Source organism: Carcharhinus amblyrhynchos, chromosome 29 (genome assembly GCF_965287045.1).
Source record: "Carcharhinus amblyrhynchos chromosome 29, sCarAmb.v2.hapA, whole genome shotgun sequence".
Lineage (NCBI taxonomy): Eukaryota > Metazoa > Chordata > Chondrichthyes > Carcharhiniformes > Carcharhinidae > Carcharhinus > Carcharhinus amblyrhynchos.
Genome location: NC_137352.1, coordinates 32,102,219 through 32,124,185, shown reverse-complemented (window position 1 = coordinate 32,124,185; position 21,967 = coordinate 32,102,219). Strand labels below are relative to the sequence as shown.

Sequence of the window (21,967 nt, the reverse complement as noted above, 5' to 3'; positions counted from 1 at the left end):
AATCTCTCCACATTACTGAAGTCCTTCATTCCTGGAAACATTTGTGTAAATATTTTCTGCATGTTATTTTCCTCACATCCTTCCAATGTAGAGAGCCCAGGATTGAACACTGTACTCCAGTTGTGATCGAACCAGTGTTTTATGAATGTTCATCATAGCTTCCTTGCTTTTGTACTCTGTGCCTCTACTTATAAAGCCCAAGATCTCATATGGCTTTCCTAACCTACCTTACCCCTTTCAATAGTTAGTGCATATATACGACATCTACACCCCCATTAGAATTATATCCTTTATTCTATATTACCTCTTCTTGTATTTCATAGCTTTTACTTTATTTCTGTACTCTATTCTTGTATTCCTGCCTTCCAAACTGCGTGTAACTGGTGACCAGTCTCCAACAGGCCAGGGGATGCCTGGTCCATAAAATGGAAAATGGCACACTAATGTATTTGGGCATTTTCTGGTTGACATTGCACGCAGAGGGATCCTTACTTTTATAATACATAAAACCTGTGTTGTACCTTCCCTGGTAGTTTTTAATGAGACAATATAGAAGGAGCTTTCCTCTGTATCTAACCCTGCGTTGGGAGAATTTAATGGTACAAGGTTGGGAAAGTTTTACTCTGTAATGAACCTATACTGTAACTGCCCTTTGCAGTGTAAGATGAGACAATATAAAAGGAACTCTTTTTCTATTATCTAACACATGATATAACTGCTCTGGGTGTTGGATTGCCTGTTGTGTTTTCAATGCGACCTCACTTCAAAATGTATCTCATTACCAATTGCAGAGACATACTGCTCATGAAAAGTACCATATGAATACATGTCTTTTATTTTAAATAAAGAAATCAAGTTTTTTAATGCCAGATGCACCTGAACTGGAGCTTGAAGCTACATTTTCCAACCAACAATTGCAACTAACAATTAACTCTAATTGACATGAAGCTGTGTTTTCTTAACAACAATTGGATTTTGGGGCCTTAGGAAGACATTGGCCAGAATTCTCTGGCTGTTCATGCGCCACCCCACCTGCCAGCAAGAATTGAGGCTTTGGCACTCAGCCAAATCTCTGTTCAATACAGCAGGTCTGGAGAAATACAGCTGCAGGCAAGGTTGGAGAATCCAGCCCATTGTTCCACCTTAGAAACATGGAAACATGTGTCTTGCATGACACAACATCCCTTTTCACATTGAAGAATGGTACATCCAGCTTACTATAATGCCACCTGAAATTAATGACTATAGCTCCCCTACCTTATCTTTTTGAAATTACGGCATGATTTCCACTCAGTTAGAATTATTCATTCTTTAGATTCTCTAGACTGCAGGAGCCATAGACCAGACCCAGATATCAATGAGAAGTACCTTCTGCGCTCCCATTAAATGGCATAAAAATACAGAATTTGCATGCATTCCTCTAAGAGCTGCTCGTAATCTACAAGCAGTTTGAGCACCTGAGAGCCCAGGGGTTGAAAAATGGTCGAATGTGATGGCTCCGGAGTAGCACCCCACCTGCAGGAGGCGAAGGAAGAGCAGAAGACAACAAGTGCCAGTCTTGAGATTGGAAACATGTTTGCTTAGAAAAGTAGTAAGTCCTTGCCTGCAGTTTCGAGGAGGCGGTCGTGAAACTGAGAAAAGGAGAGACCTAATAACATTTATCAGCTCACTTGAGTTATTGTGGCTTTGCCTTCACACTTCTCAAAACATATTAGCTCAGTTTAGAGTTTGACTCAATCAATTCAAACATCGCTTTGGAAAAAATCTTACTTTGCTATAATAACCTCACAAATAACCTAGTCATCCCTCACCCTGTTTCAATCAGTATGACCTTGGTCATCCCTAGATTTATTATTAATAATAATAATAAAAAACTGGCATTTGCATCACACCTTTAACAACTTCGTGATATGCCAAAGCATGTTACAGCAAATGAAGTATTTTTGATTTTGTAATGCTATATTGCAGGGAAATGCAACAGCAAATTTGCAAACAGCAAGGTCCCACAAACAGCAATGCGATAAGTGGCCAGGTAACCACAAGGAGCGGTTGAGGTGAATTGAATAGGTACTTGCTCACTGGAGATTGAAAGCTAGATAAGGGAGGGAGTAAGTTACATGAGGGAGTAAAGAACCAAGCTAATGTTGATGGGGTCAGATGTAAAAAGGGAGAAGCTTTACGTGTTGTATAAACAACAGCACAGACTAACTAGGATGAGTGGATTGTTTATGTGCTGTAACTTCTATGTAATAATCTAGTTTTAGTGGTTTTGACTGAGGAGTAAATAATGGCCAGGACACTGTGGAGAACTTTGCTGCTTTTCTTTGTATAATGCTAGGGAATCATTTATTGCTAGGCAGACAAATTTCCATTTGGTTGTACCATGAATTGCTTTGGGGGTGTTGAAAGTTTCTATTGAAAAATATCTCAGTTTACACTTGGTTTAATATCTCATATGAAGACAGCATCTCTAACAGTGCAGAACGAAGAAGTTGCAGACAGATATAGATAGGTTTGTAGGAAAATGTGAAGTGTTCACTTTGGCAGCAAGAGTACTACTTCCATGGAGAATGATTGCAGAATTCTGAGGTGCTGAGGGATCCAGGTGTTCTAGCACTAAAATTAGCGCACAGATACAACAAATAATTAAGAAGGCTAATAGAATGCTATTCTATACTATGAGAGGAACTGAACATAAAAGTAAGAATGTTATGCTTCAGCTACATAGGGCACTGGTAAATCCACATCTCGAACACTGTGTGCAGTCTTGATTTTCTCATTAAGGGAAAGATATAAATGAATTAGGGCAACTAGAGGAGGTTTACTAGATTGATACCTAGATTGGGCATGTTGTCTTATGCAAAAAGTTTGGATGGGCTGGGCGTATTTCCACTGGAGTTTCAAAGATTGAAGGATGACTTGATTGAAGTATATAAGACCCTTGATAATCCTAACAAGGTAGACATGGAAAAAATGTTTTCTCTTGTGAGGGAGTCCATAAATAGGGGCACTGATTTAAAATTAGAGGTTGTCTTTATAAGATGGAGATGAAGTATATTTTTTTCTTTCCCAAGGGTTGAGCGACTTTGGAATTCTCTGCCTCAGATGGCGGTGGAGTTGGGATCATTGAATATTTTTAAGGCAGAGGTAGATAGATTCTTGTTAGTTAAGGGAACTGAAGGCTGCAGGTAACTGGGAATGTGGAATTCAAAATAGAAAGAGAGCAGCCATAATCTCAGCAAATGGTGGCCCAGGCTTGAGGGGATGAATGTCCTACTTCTGCTTCTAATTCATATGTTCATTCCTTCAACACATAAAAAAAAATCAGTTGATTCATGTTATTCATGTGAAGAAGTACAGGATTCCTTTCTCATTCCACTCCCGAGTCTGAGAGATTTTTTTTTGTCATGCAAGTGGTGACCCCCTCAACCTCTTGTGAACAACCCGGGCCTCTCCGCCATTCATGAAAAGGAACATTTCAGACTTTCCAGACCTCAATCTCTCTGACAGCGAGCACAGAAAACCTCCCCCAAAAATAATGAATAAAAATATTTCATTTTTCTTTTCCCTTAAAGAAAAGGCAAATGAAATGAGTAATGTCACTTGTCTTCTAAATTGTGGTTTCATGGAATCTGCCTGGGCAGACTGCACGGACAGTGACATTCCAGCAGAATTATGTCAACTAATCAGGAACACATGAGTCGCATTCACTAAATAGAACTTTATTAAATTTAAGCCAATGAATTGAGAGATCGCAGTTCGAAAGTAATGCCATTGCATTGAAACACTGCACCATTATCTATGAAGAAGACAGAAGTAGAACTCAGAACACTCAGCTGGAAATTCATCCAAACAAAACCATCCAGTATTGTAAACTGGCTACTAGAGTATTGGTATGCTGGTGCACTAGTTACGGGTGAACTGGTTATTCATGTAATAATCAATGCTGTACTGGTGAATCAGTTACTAGTGTATTGATTGCTGATGTATTACACACTAATGTACTGATGAACTAGCGTACTATCTAATGTTATGCTGTTGAACATACAGTTTCACTGATTTCAGGCGCCATGCAAATTTAATCAATATCACTGTGGAAACTACAGGGCAAATTGCAAAATCCACCTCAAACCGACTTTATCACATTTGCGATCCAGGAGGGCTACTTTACTGCAAAGTTAAGCTCACATCTTATTGCCCTGTTATCCGAGGATTATGAAGAGCAGATAGTAAACACAGACAAAGTATGATAAAGAAATGACCTACACTGAACTTATCTCAGAACTATGGGAAACTATGCATGAGAAAAGATCGATTGCCCTGGGTCTTTTCTCACCTGAAAAGAGAAGGCTGAGAGGGAAAATGATATTTTTGGAATTCTGAAAGGTTTGGACAAAATGCGACACAACTAAGCTTTTTTATGCAATGTAAACACAACGGGTACAAAATACATCAAAGGAAAAGAGTAAATGCAGGTTGGCCTATTTAACTAAAAGGATAAGAGAAACAGGTTACAGGTACAGAATTAAGACACACTAATAGATTTCAAGAAAGAATTGTCAACAAATGAGGGGCTATCAAAACCGATATTATGGATAAGAAGGTTACATGGGCTTCTCCTGCGTGAAACTGTTACTATTTTAGAACATCAGTAACGGATCCCTCTGTTCAAAGTAACTGAATGTTTGCAACTCAGCAAAGTTGAACTTGAGTTATGCTAATAGCAATGGAAAGCCTCAAACCAGCGCTTATTACACAAAGTTACCATTAATTCAACACTGAAATTAAAGCAGAAAATGCTGAAAATACTTAGCAGGTCAGGCAGCATTTGTGGAGAGAAAGAGACACGACGTTTCAAGTTGATGATCTTTCATCAGAACTGGAAAATGTTAAGACATGTGCAAGATTTTGAGCAAGAGGTGGGTGGAAAATGGACGAAAGAAGATCTATGATATGGTGGAAGGTGGGAATGGTTGAATAAATTGGTCTTAATAGAATCATTAATTGGTCTTAAAGGGAATGGTGATGGGAAATAAAACAAAAGATATGCTGAGAACAGGTGCTGCTAACTGAGAGTGATACTAAGACCGAAACTTACAAAGAATAGAAAACAAAATGGTGTTGGTGGTGTTTGGGGAGGGGGGGGGGGGGGGGGTGGTTGGTGGTGGCGGCGGCGGTGCAGGGGGTTGGGGGGCGATGGTGAAGAATTTTACTTCATTCAACACTAATTGGCTCATCCATTCAGAGATTAGAATTATTGCTACTTCTAGATGCATCAATGCACTCGTTAAAGAACAGTGACAAGACCCAACAAGAGTAAAGAGACAATCACTCTGGATTGTACCTCCCTGAGAATGTTTGATGGGACAGTGTAGAGGGAGCTTCACTTTGTACCTAACCCAGGGAAAAATGGCAAAGATTTTTCTTTTAAAATTCTCCTAAGTTTCAGAAGGTTTGTGGTTATGAATATACTTGCTCGTTCAGTCTAGCTCCAACGTACACTGTGAAACAGCTGCACATATTTGGGCAGCATCATACGGGCGGATCCAGGGGATCTGTTGACTGGAGGCTGTGGTCAGGAGGGAAGCCAAGTCAGAATTCACATCCCTCACTTTGACACGCACAAAAAAAACTGTGACTTATTTTCAACAATTTTGTGTTGGCTTTGAATTTAAAGTTTCATTGGTAGTTCCATGGAAATAAAGGGATGGAGAACAGAGTGACTAAGAAGGCGAGGGAACAGAGGGAGGATGAAGGAAAAGAGCAGGGGGAATGGGAATAGGGGTGAGTGAAGGAGAGAAAGCATGGGGGTGAAGAGAACAGAGGGAGGGTGAGGGAGGATGAGGGAGTGGAAGAAGGAGCAGAGGGATGGAGGCTGGAGTAGAAGGAGCACAGTGAGAGGAAGCAGAGGGAGGGTGAGGAGTGTGGAGTGGAGAAAGAGTGAGGAAAAGGGAGAGTGAGGAATAGAGATCAGGGTAAGAGGGAGAGAGAAGGAAGAGTGTAAGGGAGTGAAAACAGAAGCAGAGGGAATAGTATAAGAGTGATGGTGAAGGAGGAAGCGGGGGAGATGGTGGATGGGGAGCAGAACACATTAGAAATGTCTTGTTGGTATTCGTAGTTTGAAAAGCCTAAAACTAAGTGAAGGGTTCGGGTGGGTTTGCAGGTGTAGCCCAACAATTATCAGCAAAAAATAAGTCCCAATGCAACAGCCATGACTTTTACCCCATCCACCTAGCTGCAGGTGGGACAGAGCATAAGCAAGGGTCTGCATCCTCACCCATTACAAAGCATAATGCACAGGCCTGGGAAACAATGAAGGGAACTATAACCTAAAGTAGAGAATAAAAGGATTGAATTTCAGATTTCAAACACCATGCATTCCATACATTACAGTATCTGTTCTTATTAGCCTTATTTCACACACCCACATCTCTATAAAATCAGTAGGAGGCCAAATATACGGAAGGCCAATCTATTCAGCACAGCACTGAGCCACAAAGTAACCAACACCGTGAGAAACTGGCCATTCATCTCATGTCCATATTTTGATGTGCATGCATCATCTCTGGAAGAGTCACTGAACACTAAAGCAGTTGGATGCTGTAATATTTTGAAGGTGATGAGGCAGTGTAGAAATGGAAAATGAGGGAGAGGTTTGAACTATGTTAGCTGCTTGGAGCTCAGAATTATCAGATACCTGCATGGGCAGGTGTGGGGGTGATGGGGAGCAGGGTGGAGGCAAGGGGAGGAATGTCAATAGTTTGGCCATCCTTGATCCATACCTGCTGATCCTTCACCATATCCTGCATTGTTGGATGAGGACAGGAAGTGGGGGGGGGGGGGGGGGGTGGTCACCATGACTCACCACCTCCCTCCCCCATACTTCTCTAAGCTCAAACAAATTGCTCCATATCTGGGGTACCTGGTGAATTATTACAGCTTCTTGGGGGAAGGGGTCCCTAAAGCAACACAAAAGACTTTAAGATAAAAGCAAATTACTGTGGATGCACTAAACAAGAACAGACAATGCTGGAAAATCTCAGCGGATCTGACAGCATCTGTGGAGACAGAACAGAGATAGAGATGCCGGCGTTGGACTAGGGTAAACACAGTAAGAAGTCTCACAACACCAGGTTAGAGTCCAACCAGTTTATCGACACTAACCTGGTGTTGTGAGACTTCTTACTGTGTAGACAGAATAGAGCCAACGTTTCGAGTCTGGATGACCCTTTGTCAGAGCTGAAGAAGATCTGAAATAGGGTGAGATTCACTGAGTGTGTGTCGGGTGTTGCAGTAGGGGCTGGTTAGAGGGCCATTGATAGGTGGAGGCTAAGGAGAGATTGACAAAAGTCTTTTTTTTAATGTTGGCTTTCCCTTTAAGTGAGGAAGTATTTGCAAGTGGGCATGTGGAGCTCCAGACTGATGTGGTGCAGATCAATCCGCCTCTCCAGTGCCTGCTGCACCCACCCAACAGCAGCAGGTCCAGATGCCCAGGGGGCATGTCATTCAGACCAGCCTCACACACCAACCTCCCTGAGGTTTGCCAAACGAGGAGGCTTCCGAGCAGCAGAGATGCGTGCGGCGGTGAGGTTTAGCGCGGGGGATTGTCTGCGGAAACCCGCAATCCAGTTGCGAGGACAAGCAACCGTTATTTGGGCTGCAGTCAATTGGACCCAGTTAGCGTTTTCCCCTCCGGGTGGAGCCAGATGCAGTCCCATGCTATTGTATGTTAATGAGCCCGAGGTTGAGCCTATTTTGGATGATATATCAAAGCTCGGATGTGATGTCAGCAACAACACAGGCAGAAATGTTAGTGAGCAGAGTGTTTCCGTGGCCTTGCTGTGCTAGAAGCTGCTCTCTGATACAGCTGCTTCCCTTCCTGGTACTGGGCAGCCTCTCTGCAGAATGTAAATATACCAAAACCCAGAGCTCTTGTGCTTGGACCTTGCCTGTTAACTAAAGTATCTTTCCATTTTTGAAGAAATCTGTAGCTGTCAGCGGAGTTCAGATGAATCTCACTTTCTGCCTCCCTCCCTAATGTAAAAGCAGATTGAAACTGGGCTGCTCGTTCGAATGACTGGGAACTGAGAATTGCTATTCTATAAAACAGCCCTCACAGATAAAGGAGACTCTTGTGCACGCTTTGCAACAATAAAGCCAAGCACGTCAACTCCCACAGTGGTGGTGGGCAGAGGATAAAACACATCAAGAGAGGGGAGCGAGTTCCTGGAAGCCTGGTTGAATGAAGAGTTTAACGAAAGTTGTGTCAACCTGGTTTTAAAATCTGCATTGAAGTGTGATAGGAACCGCAGCTCTTTCGAAGGCTGCTTGTTGCATCGCTGCACTTCGCCCTCTGTACCTCAGTGTTTGTATCTGCTGATGTTATCTGGGTTCCTTTTCCAAAACACATTATGGTTATCAAAAAATAGGTAATAGCTGGTAGGGACATCTTGATGGCGTGTTTTCGGCGTTATTTAAAAGTAAGACTGCAGGCGTAAGACTATTCACGACAAACATTTCATTTTGGACTGAATAAGACATTATCACCCAACATTGTTGTACTCTGTCGAATGCCACCTTTGAGTTCAGAAAGTCATTCCCACCCCGCCCAAACCAGAGGCTGCCTGATGTTTTTGGCACAAGTCCATTCCTGTAAGTGTGGACCCCATGCACCTAATGGATTTACAGATTTTATTACAACTCGGAACTTTACAATCAAATCCCAGGAAAAGCTAAGCCATCAGCTCCATCAGCTGTCAGTATGAGATACACCTGCATCCAGGGTACTGAGACCCCCTCTCGAAACCCCTCCTTATAGTAACGGCTACAATATGAACCAACAGCTCTATCCACTAGCCCCAGTGTGTCACCCTCCCTCCCACCCGCCCTCCCCACATAAACACAGAGGAATAAATCAGAGGTGGCCAGGAAGAGGTTAAAGAATAAGTACATTGGATCTGTGTCTATCTGAGCAACAGTCCAATAAACATGAAATGCAGAGTGCTGAGGCCAGGCCAGTGAAAGCACACACTGGGGGTTAGAAACTGCGTACAACGGGAGAGATCCGAGCTCCAACCAGGGCTGCGACGCCCAATCACCCAGACTGCCAGTTAAATAAGGAAGAGGCTTGTTCTGGTACCTAGCCCGAGGAGTTAGGGTCAGAGTGACAGTTCACCAGCACATCGCCAACTCCAAACTGGCACGCAGCAAAATGTGACTTAATACAAGCCGGCGGCAGGATCAACGCATTTTTATAAAATAATAAATACATTCACACAGGGAAGCAACACGGTACAGGATACCCTCTCGCAACTTAAAACAGCAAATACAAGCCTACATTATGGCCAAAGGAAGGCACGTCCTCACCCTACCGACACCGAATGACAGCTAGGAGTCTGCCCCATTCATAAATACTCAGAGAGAGAAGGTAAATCCGCTCTCAAACTCACCATCGGTCTTCTCCGTCTTGATGATAGTCAGGGTCGGCTGGTCTACGGCTGCCTTCATCCTTCTCCGCCTCAGACCAGGAGTGGAGACGCAACAAAACTTAATAAAACTGATACAGAAACTTGGAGGCGCGCTGCTTGGTTCAAGAGTTGTGTGATGTTCCGTTTTTTCTCTCTCTCTATTATCAGTGTGTGTAGATCTCACTGATCGAGCCTCAGTTGTTCGCTCATTCAGGGCGTCTCTCTGTGTGTGTGTGTTGGGTGGGTTTGACTCGGATTGAACTCCAGTTCAGCTCACAGGCTGCTTCAGCTCTCAGAGTAGGTCTCAATTTCCCGCACACACAACTTTTTTTTACTGTCAGATCTCAGTGAGGACTCCTTCGCTACCAGCCTGATAATTAAATCTCCCCCCTCTCTGTACTGGATCAGGCGGATGTGACGCCAGGCTGTTTCTACTTTTTTCTCTCTTTTCTCTCTCTGTCTCTCTTCTGGGGAAGTGTGTGCGTTTTAACAGATTACAATCGTTGTTTCCTCTCTTCCCATAACCTCCCAGACCTTAAGCCTCATGTGTTTACACTGAAATATATTTGAAAAAAAATGACTGCAATCTGGGACCTCTTCCCAGCTGTAAGCACACAGCTGGCCAGCTGCAGTTCAGAGGGAACAACATTAAACAGAAAGCTATCAACATTCTACACATCTGTATACATGCCTACTTCTGCCACACTACCCCCACTTTAGCCTCTACTTCGATAATCTACTCATTCTCACACATCTTGAAGACTTTTATTTTCAATTATTTTTTAACATCAGTCTAACTTTCCAAAGTCTTTCAGTTGCTGAAAGTTCTTTTCAGTTGTGGTTTAAGAATCCCTCTGACATCAGTTCCCAGGCTATCTCCTTATCAATGCAACTGATGGATAAGGGAATCTAGGGACTCAGGATGAAGACAGTTAGCTCTTCCAATCCAGCCTCTCCCCTGAGGTGTTGGACATCTTCTAGGTTCCACTAAGCTTGAATGCCCTCTGTACCTCTCCCAGAAGATTGTGGGAACCCAAACAGTGGGAGTCACCATCTGTCTGGAGGAGACATCACAACCACTCCTAATCCTGTCTCCATTCAACATTTATGAACTTCCCAATGGGAGTCAACAGGAATATAAGCTCAGGTCCATTTGGCCCAATGGCACCGAGGTCAATTAGAGTATCCGACTGAGGTCAGTCAGGTTAGGGATAGGGTTGCGAGTTCAAGCCTCTCTCCAATCACTTGACAGTATATTCTTAGCTGATGCTCCAGTATAGTACCCAAGGAGGGCTGCAATGTCAGAGATGGCATCTTTCTGGTTGACATGTTCAATCAAGGCCTTATCTGCCTTTTCAGATGGGTGTGAAAGATTGTAAGACACCATTTGAGTAAAAGCTGGAGCGCTATCTTCAGTGTCCTGGCCAACATTTATCCATCAACCAAAATCACTAAAAATGTAATGGGTCTGATGCTGGAACATTCTGAAATGAGGCAGCTCATCCAAAAGCAAAATTCTGCAGACACAGTAATCTGAATAAAGCCGGAAAATGTTAGAAATTCTCAGCTGCTTGATGATGAAAGATCACAATCTCTCTATTTCTCTCTCCACAGATGCTGCCAGACCTGCCGAGGATTTCCAGCATTTTCTGGCTTTAGCTCATTGACTTAATAACTGAGTCACCAGGGGAGCAAGAAGCACTTATTTTACACGAATTACTTTCCATATGTTGCTTGTGGCTAGTCTTATATCTGGGGCATGGTTTTGACATTCAGTTTCTCACCTAGCCTCTGACTTTAAGGCAACTGCTCTAATTTGAATATACAAATGATTCTGAGATTAAGGACTTGTAATTGTTAGTGTATCTGAGGATTGAGGCCAATAACATATGTACTGTGCTTGCTGACATGTACTTGCCCCCGGACAGTTTGATTTAAAAATTCTCATGCTTGTGTTCAAATGCCTCTTGACTTATTCCTCCCAATCCCTGCAACTCTCCGTGAACTCTGGCTTCCTCCAAATCTGGCCTCTCCTTAACTTCTGTGCCGACCATTGCAGCTGTCCCTTCAGGTATTGAGGGTCCTAAGCTGTGGAATTTCCTCCCTAAATCTTCATTGTCTCTTCTCTATTCAGATGTTCCATAAAACCCACAAGTCTGACCAGAATTTTGGTCAATTGTTCTCATCGTTCTCCTTTGGAGTCAAAGGTTATGCTGCTGCAGTGGGACACCATGGGATCCGCTATGTTAAAATTGCAATTTTCATTTTCATTAGGAGGAACTATTAGATTTGGGGATGTGGTGCAGCGCAGGAGGTCCTAGGTTTGATTTGTGGTTAGTTTGGTGTTTGCTGAGAGCTAGCTAGCAGCAAATTTCAATATGTGCACAATGCTAATCTCTCTCACTGGGAGTGTGTGTGTGTGTTATGTGTGTGTGTGTGTGTGTGTGTGCACTCCAGTCTTCTCCTGAGCCTAGGTGTGCCTCAGTCACTGACCGGAGTTCCATTAGCTAACACAACATAGATCTGGACTCAAACTCCCCAGTTTCCACAACTTAGTATTGATCAGCCATTATAGGACAATATGTTTTGTGAGGTTTTTTAAGCATGCCTAACCACACATGTACAGTATTATAGTGGAGAATATGTTGATGGTTGAAAATTTGCATGAATAAAGTTCAAAAACACTTGTGATATGGATCTAAAATTGAATTGTTTAGGTGACAGCTAAGGCTTAGTATTAGCAGCAATTTTCTTCACTAAGCCACAAGATTGCAAGTTCAAACCCGTCTCCAGTCACTTTACGGTATATTCTCAGCTGACATTCCAGTGGAGTACCGCAGGACGGTTGCAATGCCAGAGAGGCAGCTTTCTGGTAGACACATTCAATCAAGGCCTTATCTGCCTTCTCAGATGGGTGTGAAAGATTGTAAGACACCATTTGAGTAAAAGCTGGGGTGCTATCTTCAGTGTCCTGGCCAACATTTACCCATCAACCAAAATCACTAAAAATGCAAACCATCTGGGTATTTATCACAGTGCTCTTAATGGGAGCTTGCTGTCTGAAAATTGGCTGCTGTGTTTTCTACATTACAGCTTCCAAAAAGGCTTCATTCACTGTAAAAATGTTTTTAAGTCACTCTGAGATGTGCTGTCAAAATGTAAATTCTTTCTGTGTAGCCATTGGAATTCTCGATATCCCGGAGGAGAGAAATTCAAGATGTTTAGGCAAAGTATCTCAGAAGCATTAGTGGCAGCAACAGTGCCACAGAGTTAGGTCAAATAGATCCAAATGCAATGTTTGCAGTCACCCCACACAGTGACTCAGCTGGTAGATGCCACAACAGCAGATTATGGAATGAGGGCATTGCCAATAAAGCACATACAACTCAAACCACAAAGCTTGCAGAAGCTAACCGATAGCTTCTAATCAGTAAGAAAGATAGCATATATAGAACTGGCTGCATTCTCAGAACATTGTAACGTGCCTCACAGTTATTAAATATTCTTTGAAACGTAATCACTGTTCTGGAGGTACATATGACATGAATCAATTTTTGGTGGTGCTGTTTGAGGAGACAATGTTGGGTAAGACATGGAGAGAACACACTGTTTGGCTTTGAATAATGATCTGGAATTATTTGCATCCATCTCAACAGAGAGGTTCTCAAGGAATTAATGCTGATTTTCAGCTTGCCAACTGGTTAGAAACCTTGAAATGTCCCCTGTAGAAGCCACCTGAATGACATTGCTAATGAGTCATTGGATATCAGTGTTTTAAACAGATGGCCAATTTGAAATGTCAGTTTTATATCAGGCAGCCAGTTCAAAATCCACTTCAATGTTCCATTTGAAAGCCTGAGCCCTTGTGCTGATTTGTCTAGAGGATGACATTTTGAAGTCCTGGAAAGAGGGGCTGGACACAATCTGCTCAATCAGAATCACAAAGTCGATGAGCTAACCGCTTAGGACTATTAAGTTTTCGTCACTTCAGATGCTCCCCGGTGTGAGTGAGGTCAGCACTGAGTAGTGAAAACATGGCTTCCATTTTATTACAGTGAGCACACAAACAAAACACAAACAAAAAATAATTAAGGACCTGGACATTCTCTCTTCCACCTTCTTCCATCGAGAAAAAGATATAAAAGTCTGAGTTCACGTAACAACCAACTCAAGAACAGCTTCTTCCCTGCTGCCATCGGACATTTAAATGTACCTATATGACACTAAATTGATCTTTCTCTACAACCTAGCTATGACTGTAACACTACATTCTGCACTCTTGAGCTTTTTCTCTCCCAGGTAATGAAATCTCAACTGCAGTTTGTGCAAATGAAATTGCCCCACACCACCTCTCATCACCTCAACTACTCCACCTACCCTTAAAAATGCAGCTTAGGACAAACCTATTCACTTGCATGGCTCTGTATATTTTTAAATTTCATTGGCCAGCAATAGGGTTATCGAAATGTTGTGGTACTGAAAGAGGCCATTCAGCCCATTGTGTCTGCACTGGCCATAATTCCAACACCTGGTCCGTAGTCTTGCAGTTTACAGCTTTTCCGGTGCAGATCCAGGTACCTTCTAAATGAGCTGAGAGTTTCAGCCTCAACCATCAATTCAGGGAGTATCCTCTCGGTGAAAAAAGTTTTTCCTTGTGTCCACTCTAATCCTTGTACCAATCACCTTAAATCTATGCCCCCAGGTAACTGTCCCCTCAGTCAGGGAAATCTGTAGTTTTACCCTGCCATATCCCTTATAATTTTGTACCACTCAATTCGATCAACTCCTCAGCTTCTTCTATTCTGAGGAAAATAACCCTAGCCTGTCTAATCTCTTCTCATTGCTACAATTTGAGGTCTGGCAATATTCTCACAAATCTTCTCTGCACTCTCTCCAGAGCAATTATGCCCTTCCTGTAATGTGGTGACCAGAAACAAAAACATATAAGTGCTGAAAAATCTCAGTAGGTCAGTCTGTCAGTGGGGAGAGAGCAGAGCTAAAGTTTCAACTCTCTGTCGAAGAGTCATCCAGACTTGAATCATTAACTTTGATCTCTCTCAGACCTACTCAGACTTTAGAGCATTTTCTGTTTTTGTTTCAGGTTCCAGCATCTGCGGTAATTTGCTTTTATCTTAGTGGTGACCCAGAAGTGGAAACACAATTCTAGCTGTGGCCTCTCCAGCAATTTATACCATTCCAGTATTACATTGCTTTTTTTAAAAAATTAAATACCTTATCCAATTTCTTTTCAAATTCTCTTTACCACGTTATCCATCTGCCACCTTTAGGAACTTGTGGGCATGCAGTCCAAAGTCTCTCACTTCCTCTACCCCTCTTCATATCCTCCCATTTATTGAGTATCCCCTTGCTTTGCCTGCTTTCCACAAATACATTACCTTACACTTTTCTGGACTAAGTTCCAATGTCATTTTTCCACCCACTCAACCAAAATATTGATATAATTCTGGAGGCAGCAGCTATCCTCTTCAGTATCAACTACATTGCAACTTTTTGTATTTTCTGCAAACTTCCCACATTTAAGTCCATACAATAAATAGCAAGAGCTCCAACTCTGAGCCCTGTGGAAGGCCCATTGGCCTTTATTTCTAGTTGCTGAGCCAATTTTTGATCCAACTTGCCACTTTTCCTTGTATCTCATGGGATCTCACTTTTCTGACCAGTCTGCCGTGTGGGATCTTGTCAAATGCCTTACTGAGATCTATGTAGACAACATCCACTTCACTATCCTCATTAATCTTCCTTGTCACTTTCTCAAAAAATTCACTTAAGTTAGTGAGGCATGATTTTTCTCTAACAAAACCATGTTGACTGCTGCTAATTAATTCGTGTCTTGCTAAATGACAATGTCTTTCAGAATTGATTCCAATAATTTTCCCACCTCAAAAATCAGACTGACCAGCCTATAAGGTATGATATAAGGTATAAATAATGGTATGATGTTTGCAGACCTCCATTCCTCTTGAATCTTGCCTGTATCCGGTGAGGATTGGAAAATGATTCTCAGGTCATCTGTTATTTCCTTTCTGGCTTCTTTCAGCCATCTGGGATACAATCCATTCAGCCTGATGATTTATAATGGAGCAAAAGATACAGGTGATGACAAACAGGTGTGACAGGTAAGGAGGGTAGACCAACTCACAAGTATAACTAAGGGATATAGGAAACCTGATAGGTGTACTCTGCATTAGGACAAGACTGTATAATTACCTATATCAAAATAAATTGACTTGTGACTTTCCTTTATCCATAGGTGTTAAAAGACTCACACCTGCAATTTCCACTGAAGTTTTCCTGATTCTGTCCTAGCCTGAGGGAAACATCAACAGGAAATCTGGAGAAACAGTGTAAATGGTCATTGCTGCTGCTCCTCCACTGAAGTTAGGACATGAGTTTAAACTCCATTCCCCCTCCCATCCCTCCCCACCCCCACCCCCAACACGGTCCTACCCACTGAAGAGCAGCCCCTATTTTCCTAACTACTATAGTTAAGTTATGAAAGACAGTAGCTCAAAATTCACTCTCTCGTCTGTGTGAATTAGCTGCTGTCAATTAAAATGGCAACGGGAGCATTGAATCAGGCCACAGCACTGGTAAAATCCTAATGGAAGTCCAATGACCCCAATAGACATTTTATGTTGGGGGGTGGTGCGGGAGTTGTTGGTTGGGTGAGAAAGACCTGACTCGACTTAGATAGTGTATGATTGAATCATCTGCTTACATTCACTATCTGAACTCACCTGAGCAACTTGCTGTGGCGTAAGTCACTATGCTTTTGAGAGGTGAGAAAATTGTAAATAAAACAAGAAATATAATGATCCCAGTTCCATCAAGTGAATAACTGAATATTAACATCTCCTTTAAAGGTAACTCCCAGTCACAGGAAAACACACTGTTCCATATCATATCCATTCTCAGGTCACACCCAGTTACAGGTTACACACCCATACCAGACACCACCTAATTATAGGCAGATAACATCTAACTGCACTTAGCAGTTGCATACAGGTGATATATTCCTTGTGTAACTTTTGCACTCATCTGCAAGTGAAATATGTGCACAGGTTACCTATTACCGGAGATACCATTAACAGGCAACAATCTACCCACAGCTAACACCTACCCACAGGTAAGACACAAATAATTCCCACATACAAGTTGCATCCATACACAAGAAGCTGAAGTCTTGATTGTTTTGATGCACCTTATGGCTTAGCACTATCAGGGATGAAATAAATTCCCAGCCTCCAAAGAATGGTTACCACCTCCTAACTGTGAGCAGTCTCCACCCTTAAAATGTCAGGTTCATTGTTGCCAATTGTCAATCCTTGAACAGGCTTTCATAAATGACACATTTTCAAATATTCTTTTTCCAGAAACAATCACTGTCACTTCAGCACTGAAATGGGGCTAGAATCAGAGTTGAAAAGTTCCTTTCATCTCCAATTCAAAGCTGCAATCATTGACAGGTCTGACAAATTTAAAACAAGAAGCAGCTCACCAAATGAAAATTACAATAGCTGACTCACTCCACCTTAATCTTTCTGTATGTCTTTTTCTCCCTTTCTATTCCCACTGCATTCAGCCCTCTATCTCCAATCTCGGTGTATCTATCTCTCCAGCTCCTATTTCTCAGCATGTGACTTTATCACAATCCATCTATCTCTTCCTATTTATATTAAGTATGTCAACAGCAATTTTTCTTCCAAGCAGGATTTGTTCCCTCATGGGTACTGGAGGCATCTAAGCATCATAATCATTAATGTACGGGTTGGATTGAGGAAGTTGGAAGAATGGGGTGTCAAATAGGTGAATCCTTTTGTATTTGGCACACTAGATATTTAATTAACTTGATAATTTTGTCCCTGCTGCTCCCATCTCTCCTGATTCTTTGGTGGATTACATTTTCTTCCACCAGTTGGGGAAGTGGTGGAGTAATAGTATTGTTGATGTTCCAGAAACACAGAGTAATGGTTTGGAGATCTGGGTTCAAATCCCACCATTGCAGGTATGGGATTAGAATTTAAAATTTAAAAAATTTGATAATGACCATGAAACTATTGCTGACTGTTATAAAAACACATCTGGTTCACTAAAGCCCTTTAGGGAAAGAAACCTCTGTCCTTAGCTGGTCTAGTCCGCATGTGACTCTATACCTGCAGCAATGTGGCTGACTCTTAAATGCCCCCTGAAATGACATAGCAGGCCACTCAGTGCATGAGCAATTAGGGATGGGTAATTAGTACTGCTAGTGACCCCACATCCAATGAGAAAAGAAAAAACAATGTTGTTGGGTGATACCTCACTCGATTGGCAATTATTCATGGAGCTGACACATTGTGGGGGTGATTCTCTCATCCCGCCACGCTAATTTTTCAGCACAGCAGACCGGGAGAATCACGTGTGAATCGATTTGTGGGACTCGTGCATGCGTTTCTGCCACGTGCGCATCTCCGACCACCGGATACCCAGTGCTGTCGCGACCACGCTGGAAAATGGCAGGAACAGCAAGTAAGTCATTTAAATCTATTTTTAATCTTATTCTAATGTGATTAGCGAGCCTGGGACTGACATCTCTGGGCCCACTATCATCTTCCACCCTGTCAGTACAATTTCACTCTGGTGGGGTTCAGACTAGCTCCCCACTTTCGGGGAAGTGACAGGAGACACTGCTGGAGTGAAGGCGGAGGACGTGTCAGGGATCTCCAGGGGGTCAGGCAGCGGGAGTTGTGCCCCCGGTCATGGGCACCCTGGCAGTGCCAGTCTGTGTTCCCTGACGCTGCCCAAGGAGCACCTTGGCACTGCTGCCATTCTGCTCAGGAATCAGTCAGGGCTGGAGGGAGGTGTGTGATGTGTGGTCTGTCTCATGTGGGGGGTGGGGGGGATCGCCACTGCTGGTGGGGGGTGGGGGAGCCACTGCAGCACTGCAGGAGTCCCGGGCTGGCCAGCATTCAAGCTGTTTGGGAGATTCTAGTGTGAACTCCGACTGAAAAGAAACAATCGTGATTTACACTAATTATCCCGCAAATTCACCACTGAAGAACTTTTTTGGGAGAATCACCCCTTGTATGTCCATGGTTATTCAATGGGGACTTTTACAACCAAATCCAATCCTGTCCTGGGCAACTACACAAACCTACAAAACGACATCAGGTGGAAGGAATACTTGTCAATTTCCTCTGGCCAACATTGAAGTAACTGTGGAACTTAGGCCATACCCCAGGGGAGATCTGCTCAGGTCCGGGCTGAAACTTGCAAAAATGCTAGTTTATCTGACCCAGCCACATTTTGGTTGAGCTTTGTTGTCATGATAGCATGTGTCAGTGAAATTGTTGCTAAAAAGATAGAGGAATAATGGCAGGTGAGGTTGTAGGATTTGAAAACCGCATCATTCTGAAGGTGCCTGGTGAGGTTAACCGTGATCACCTTACATTGGTTGCTGCACTGTGGAAACAGCACGAGGGTGAACAGGATGTGAATGAAAGTGAGATTTCAGAAGAAGAAAAGCCAAGGTCCAACAGCTGTCAAGTATAAGATTTGACAAGTTAGTATCAAGGTCTCACAAATTCTTCTACACTGTTTGAGTTGTTCATAGGTTACACAATCAATGAAAATTTCCAAAAGACTTTAGTTTCTAATTCCCAGTTCCACTAAAGGAACAACAGAAAATGATCAAATCTGTCAGAGTTGAAAATCTCCAATCAATGGTGTTGCTGATGGTATTAAGGAGATCCCTGCTTATCATCATTGCTCATTCTCAGGCTTGTCTATGGTCCTGGCTCAAGGAGAGGGTGAAGTTGAGACTAGGGATAGGATGCAGCACTGAGAGAGTGCAGCATTGTCAGAGATGCTGCCTTTCAGTGGGGATGTTAAACCAAGACTTTATCTGCTTGTAAAGTTGATGTTAAAGATCCCAAAGTACTGTTCCAAAAAAAGAGTAAGGAATTTTCCCAACTTCTTCAGCAACATTCCCTAATCCAGCAAAGACACATGAGCTGATTAATCATTTCATTGTTTTTAAAAGGACCTTATTGTACAAACTGATTGCATTTGTCATTGTCTTTCTTACTTACATGGAACCAATGGGGGTTTGAGGAATGACAGGGATGTCCTTCAGCAAATTTCTTTAAATGCCCTATTATCTTTATCACCCCTGATGGCCATTCCCAGAAATTATTATTTCTAATGTTATGTGAAGATTAATTATTGCAGATAACAGACAACTAACCAATTAAATCACATAACCCAGCTATTATTCCGTAATTGAACGGCACAGGACGGAATAGATGAGACCAGTGCCATGTTTTGATTGAACAATATTGTTGCATAACAGATGAATTAAACAATCAATCAGTCACATGACCAGGAGTGACCAGCTGCCAAATATATGAGCAGGTAAAATAAAATCTTTATTTGGGTTGAAGAAAGTGTTTGTGTTTCACGTGTCCCATTCTTTTCATCGCTTCCTAGTGAAGCTAAAATGCAGATGAGAAATAAGGCGGCACTATCAGAATCTTCGAGCTTACTGCTTGGAGGTGAGAACAGCTGCCAGTTGGGATTATTTTTGTGATTGATGGGTTCTGATGCTTTAGCAAAGCCTGTGTCCCAATTGTACATTCTTGCAAACCAAAGAGACATAACCATTTATATCATTTAAGGAAAAAAAGCACCAAAACTGCTCATTTGATTTGTGCCCACGTAGGCAATGTTAATAATGGAGAATGGAATATTTTCTATTTCAGGCTTTCACTGTTGGCATCAAGTATTACCGGGTCTGACAAAGCAGTTATGAACCTACGATAAGCTTTTTTCAAAGTGGTCTATGACCTACTGGCATGGATCCTTGGGTTTATAATCTTATGATTTAGAAAATGTTCAAACCACACCCAAATTCACACCTGTTGGGTGTAACAAAGAACAGACATACCCTGTGTAGCCCAATTCAGTTTCTTGCATCCTTTAATATTTATTAAAAATTTCCAAAAATGCATATGAAACAAAAAAAAATCGAGGATTATGAACAAGCTACATGACACTGAATAAACTTAGTTTGAATAATTTATAACCATCTCAATGGGAATGAAAGCTGTGATGTTGATGATAGCTATTAGGGCTGACAGACTAATAAGAAAATAGCCTGAATCCCATACCTCTCAATGTTAGAGTAATAAGGATATAAAATGTAAAAGTTTAACAGCTACTTTCAGACTGCAATATGCTTGCATCTGTTGATGGGGCTGGATTTTATGGCCTCCCACCAGGCATGATTTTGGTGAGGATGGGATATGTAAAATATTTCAGGTGGCCAGTCCACTACCTCCTTGAACAGGTGCCAGAGTGTAGGAACTAGGGGATTTTCACAGTAACTTCACTGCAGTGTTAAGGTATGCCTACTTGTGGCCCCAGAAATGAACTTATACTTTAAGCTTCCCATCCATCCCTGACCTGATACCCATAATACCCATAGGTGGGTAAGGCACCTACTAGCCTGCCAATAGAAAGCATTAAGTGGCCAAATATCATCCACTTAAGGCCCTCAATCTACTCTCCTGGCATAAAATTCTGTGCAGTGGCAGGTGAGCAATACTAAGATGGCCATTTCTTACACAATTTTATTGAGAAGGCAGGAATGGGGGGTGCACTGGGGACATCCCCCCAAAAAAATGATAATCACCCCACCCCATTCAGTTCCACCATGCATAACCTTCAAAACCCAGCTCCCCCAACTTCCCATAGCCCTTGCTTGCCTCACCATTAACTTTTTGTCAAAAATCCAGCAATACCTCTCTCTGGGGGCATGTCCTCCTCATCCTGGGCCAGTTTGCTGTTCCAGCAGTGCCCACTAGTGAGCCCTGGAACAGCTGGGACTGCTAGAGTCAATCAGATGGTCTGGCACATCTCATGGGTGGGACCTCCTCCCTCGCAGAGGCAACAATCCGACCCTCAGCCCTCAGCTTGATTAGTCCAGATTATCATTGTGACCTTTTTCAAGTCAGTCAGTTCAGGACCAACTTCCTCCCTGGGGAAGGCAAGCAATATGCCCTTCTGTAATATCCAGCCCATGATTTGGCAAATGAAGTAAATTTTTATCATCTGTAGTTAGGCTTAAACCCAGCTTCAATTGAATTCAGTTGAATTCACAGGTATTGGAGAGAAATTCTATACATATTGAGTAGTAATTTTAACAGCAGTTGACTGCCTTTATTAATGTACAATAATGTAAGTAATACAGAGAAATGCAAAGCAAGAGTGAATTTGGAAAAATGTCAGTCATCGATACCAAAGAAAACATAATCCAGATCAAATTTATATCAGGTGCATCAATAAATATTTACTTCATTCAGTACCTCAGTGTTCAAGAGGGCTATTTATCTTCTCTGTTTTAGGGATAGTCCTATCATTTGCATTTCTGTTTGACCACATGATGCAGATTCAGTGAATGAAGGACAAGGATTCTCGATGATCACCAAAGCTAATGTATT

General features: G+C 42.3%; 1 protein-coding gene across 4 annotated transcripts in view; it reads right to left on the bottom strand.

The window, feature by feature from the left end:
• Positions 1-21,967, bottom strand: part of ets1 (ETS proto-oncogene 1, transcription factor) — a 92,181-nt gene that overhangs the window by 50,782 nt on the left and 19,432 nt on the right. Inside the window, exon 1 of one of the 4 annotated variants that reach the window (XM_080214632.1) lies at positions 9,450-9,857. The exons of the other annotated variants lie outside the window; for them this stretch is intronic. Coding sequence (XP_080070758.1) covers positions 9,450-9,507 — 58 coding nt within the window. The 5' untranslated portion in view covers positions 9,508-9,857. Of the gene's footprint in view, positions 1-9,449; positions 9,858-21,967 lie in introns of those variants that run through there. 4 annotated transcript variants of the gene reach the window in all.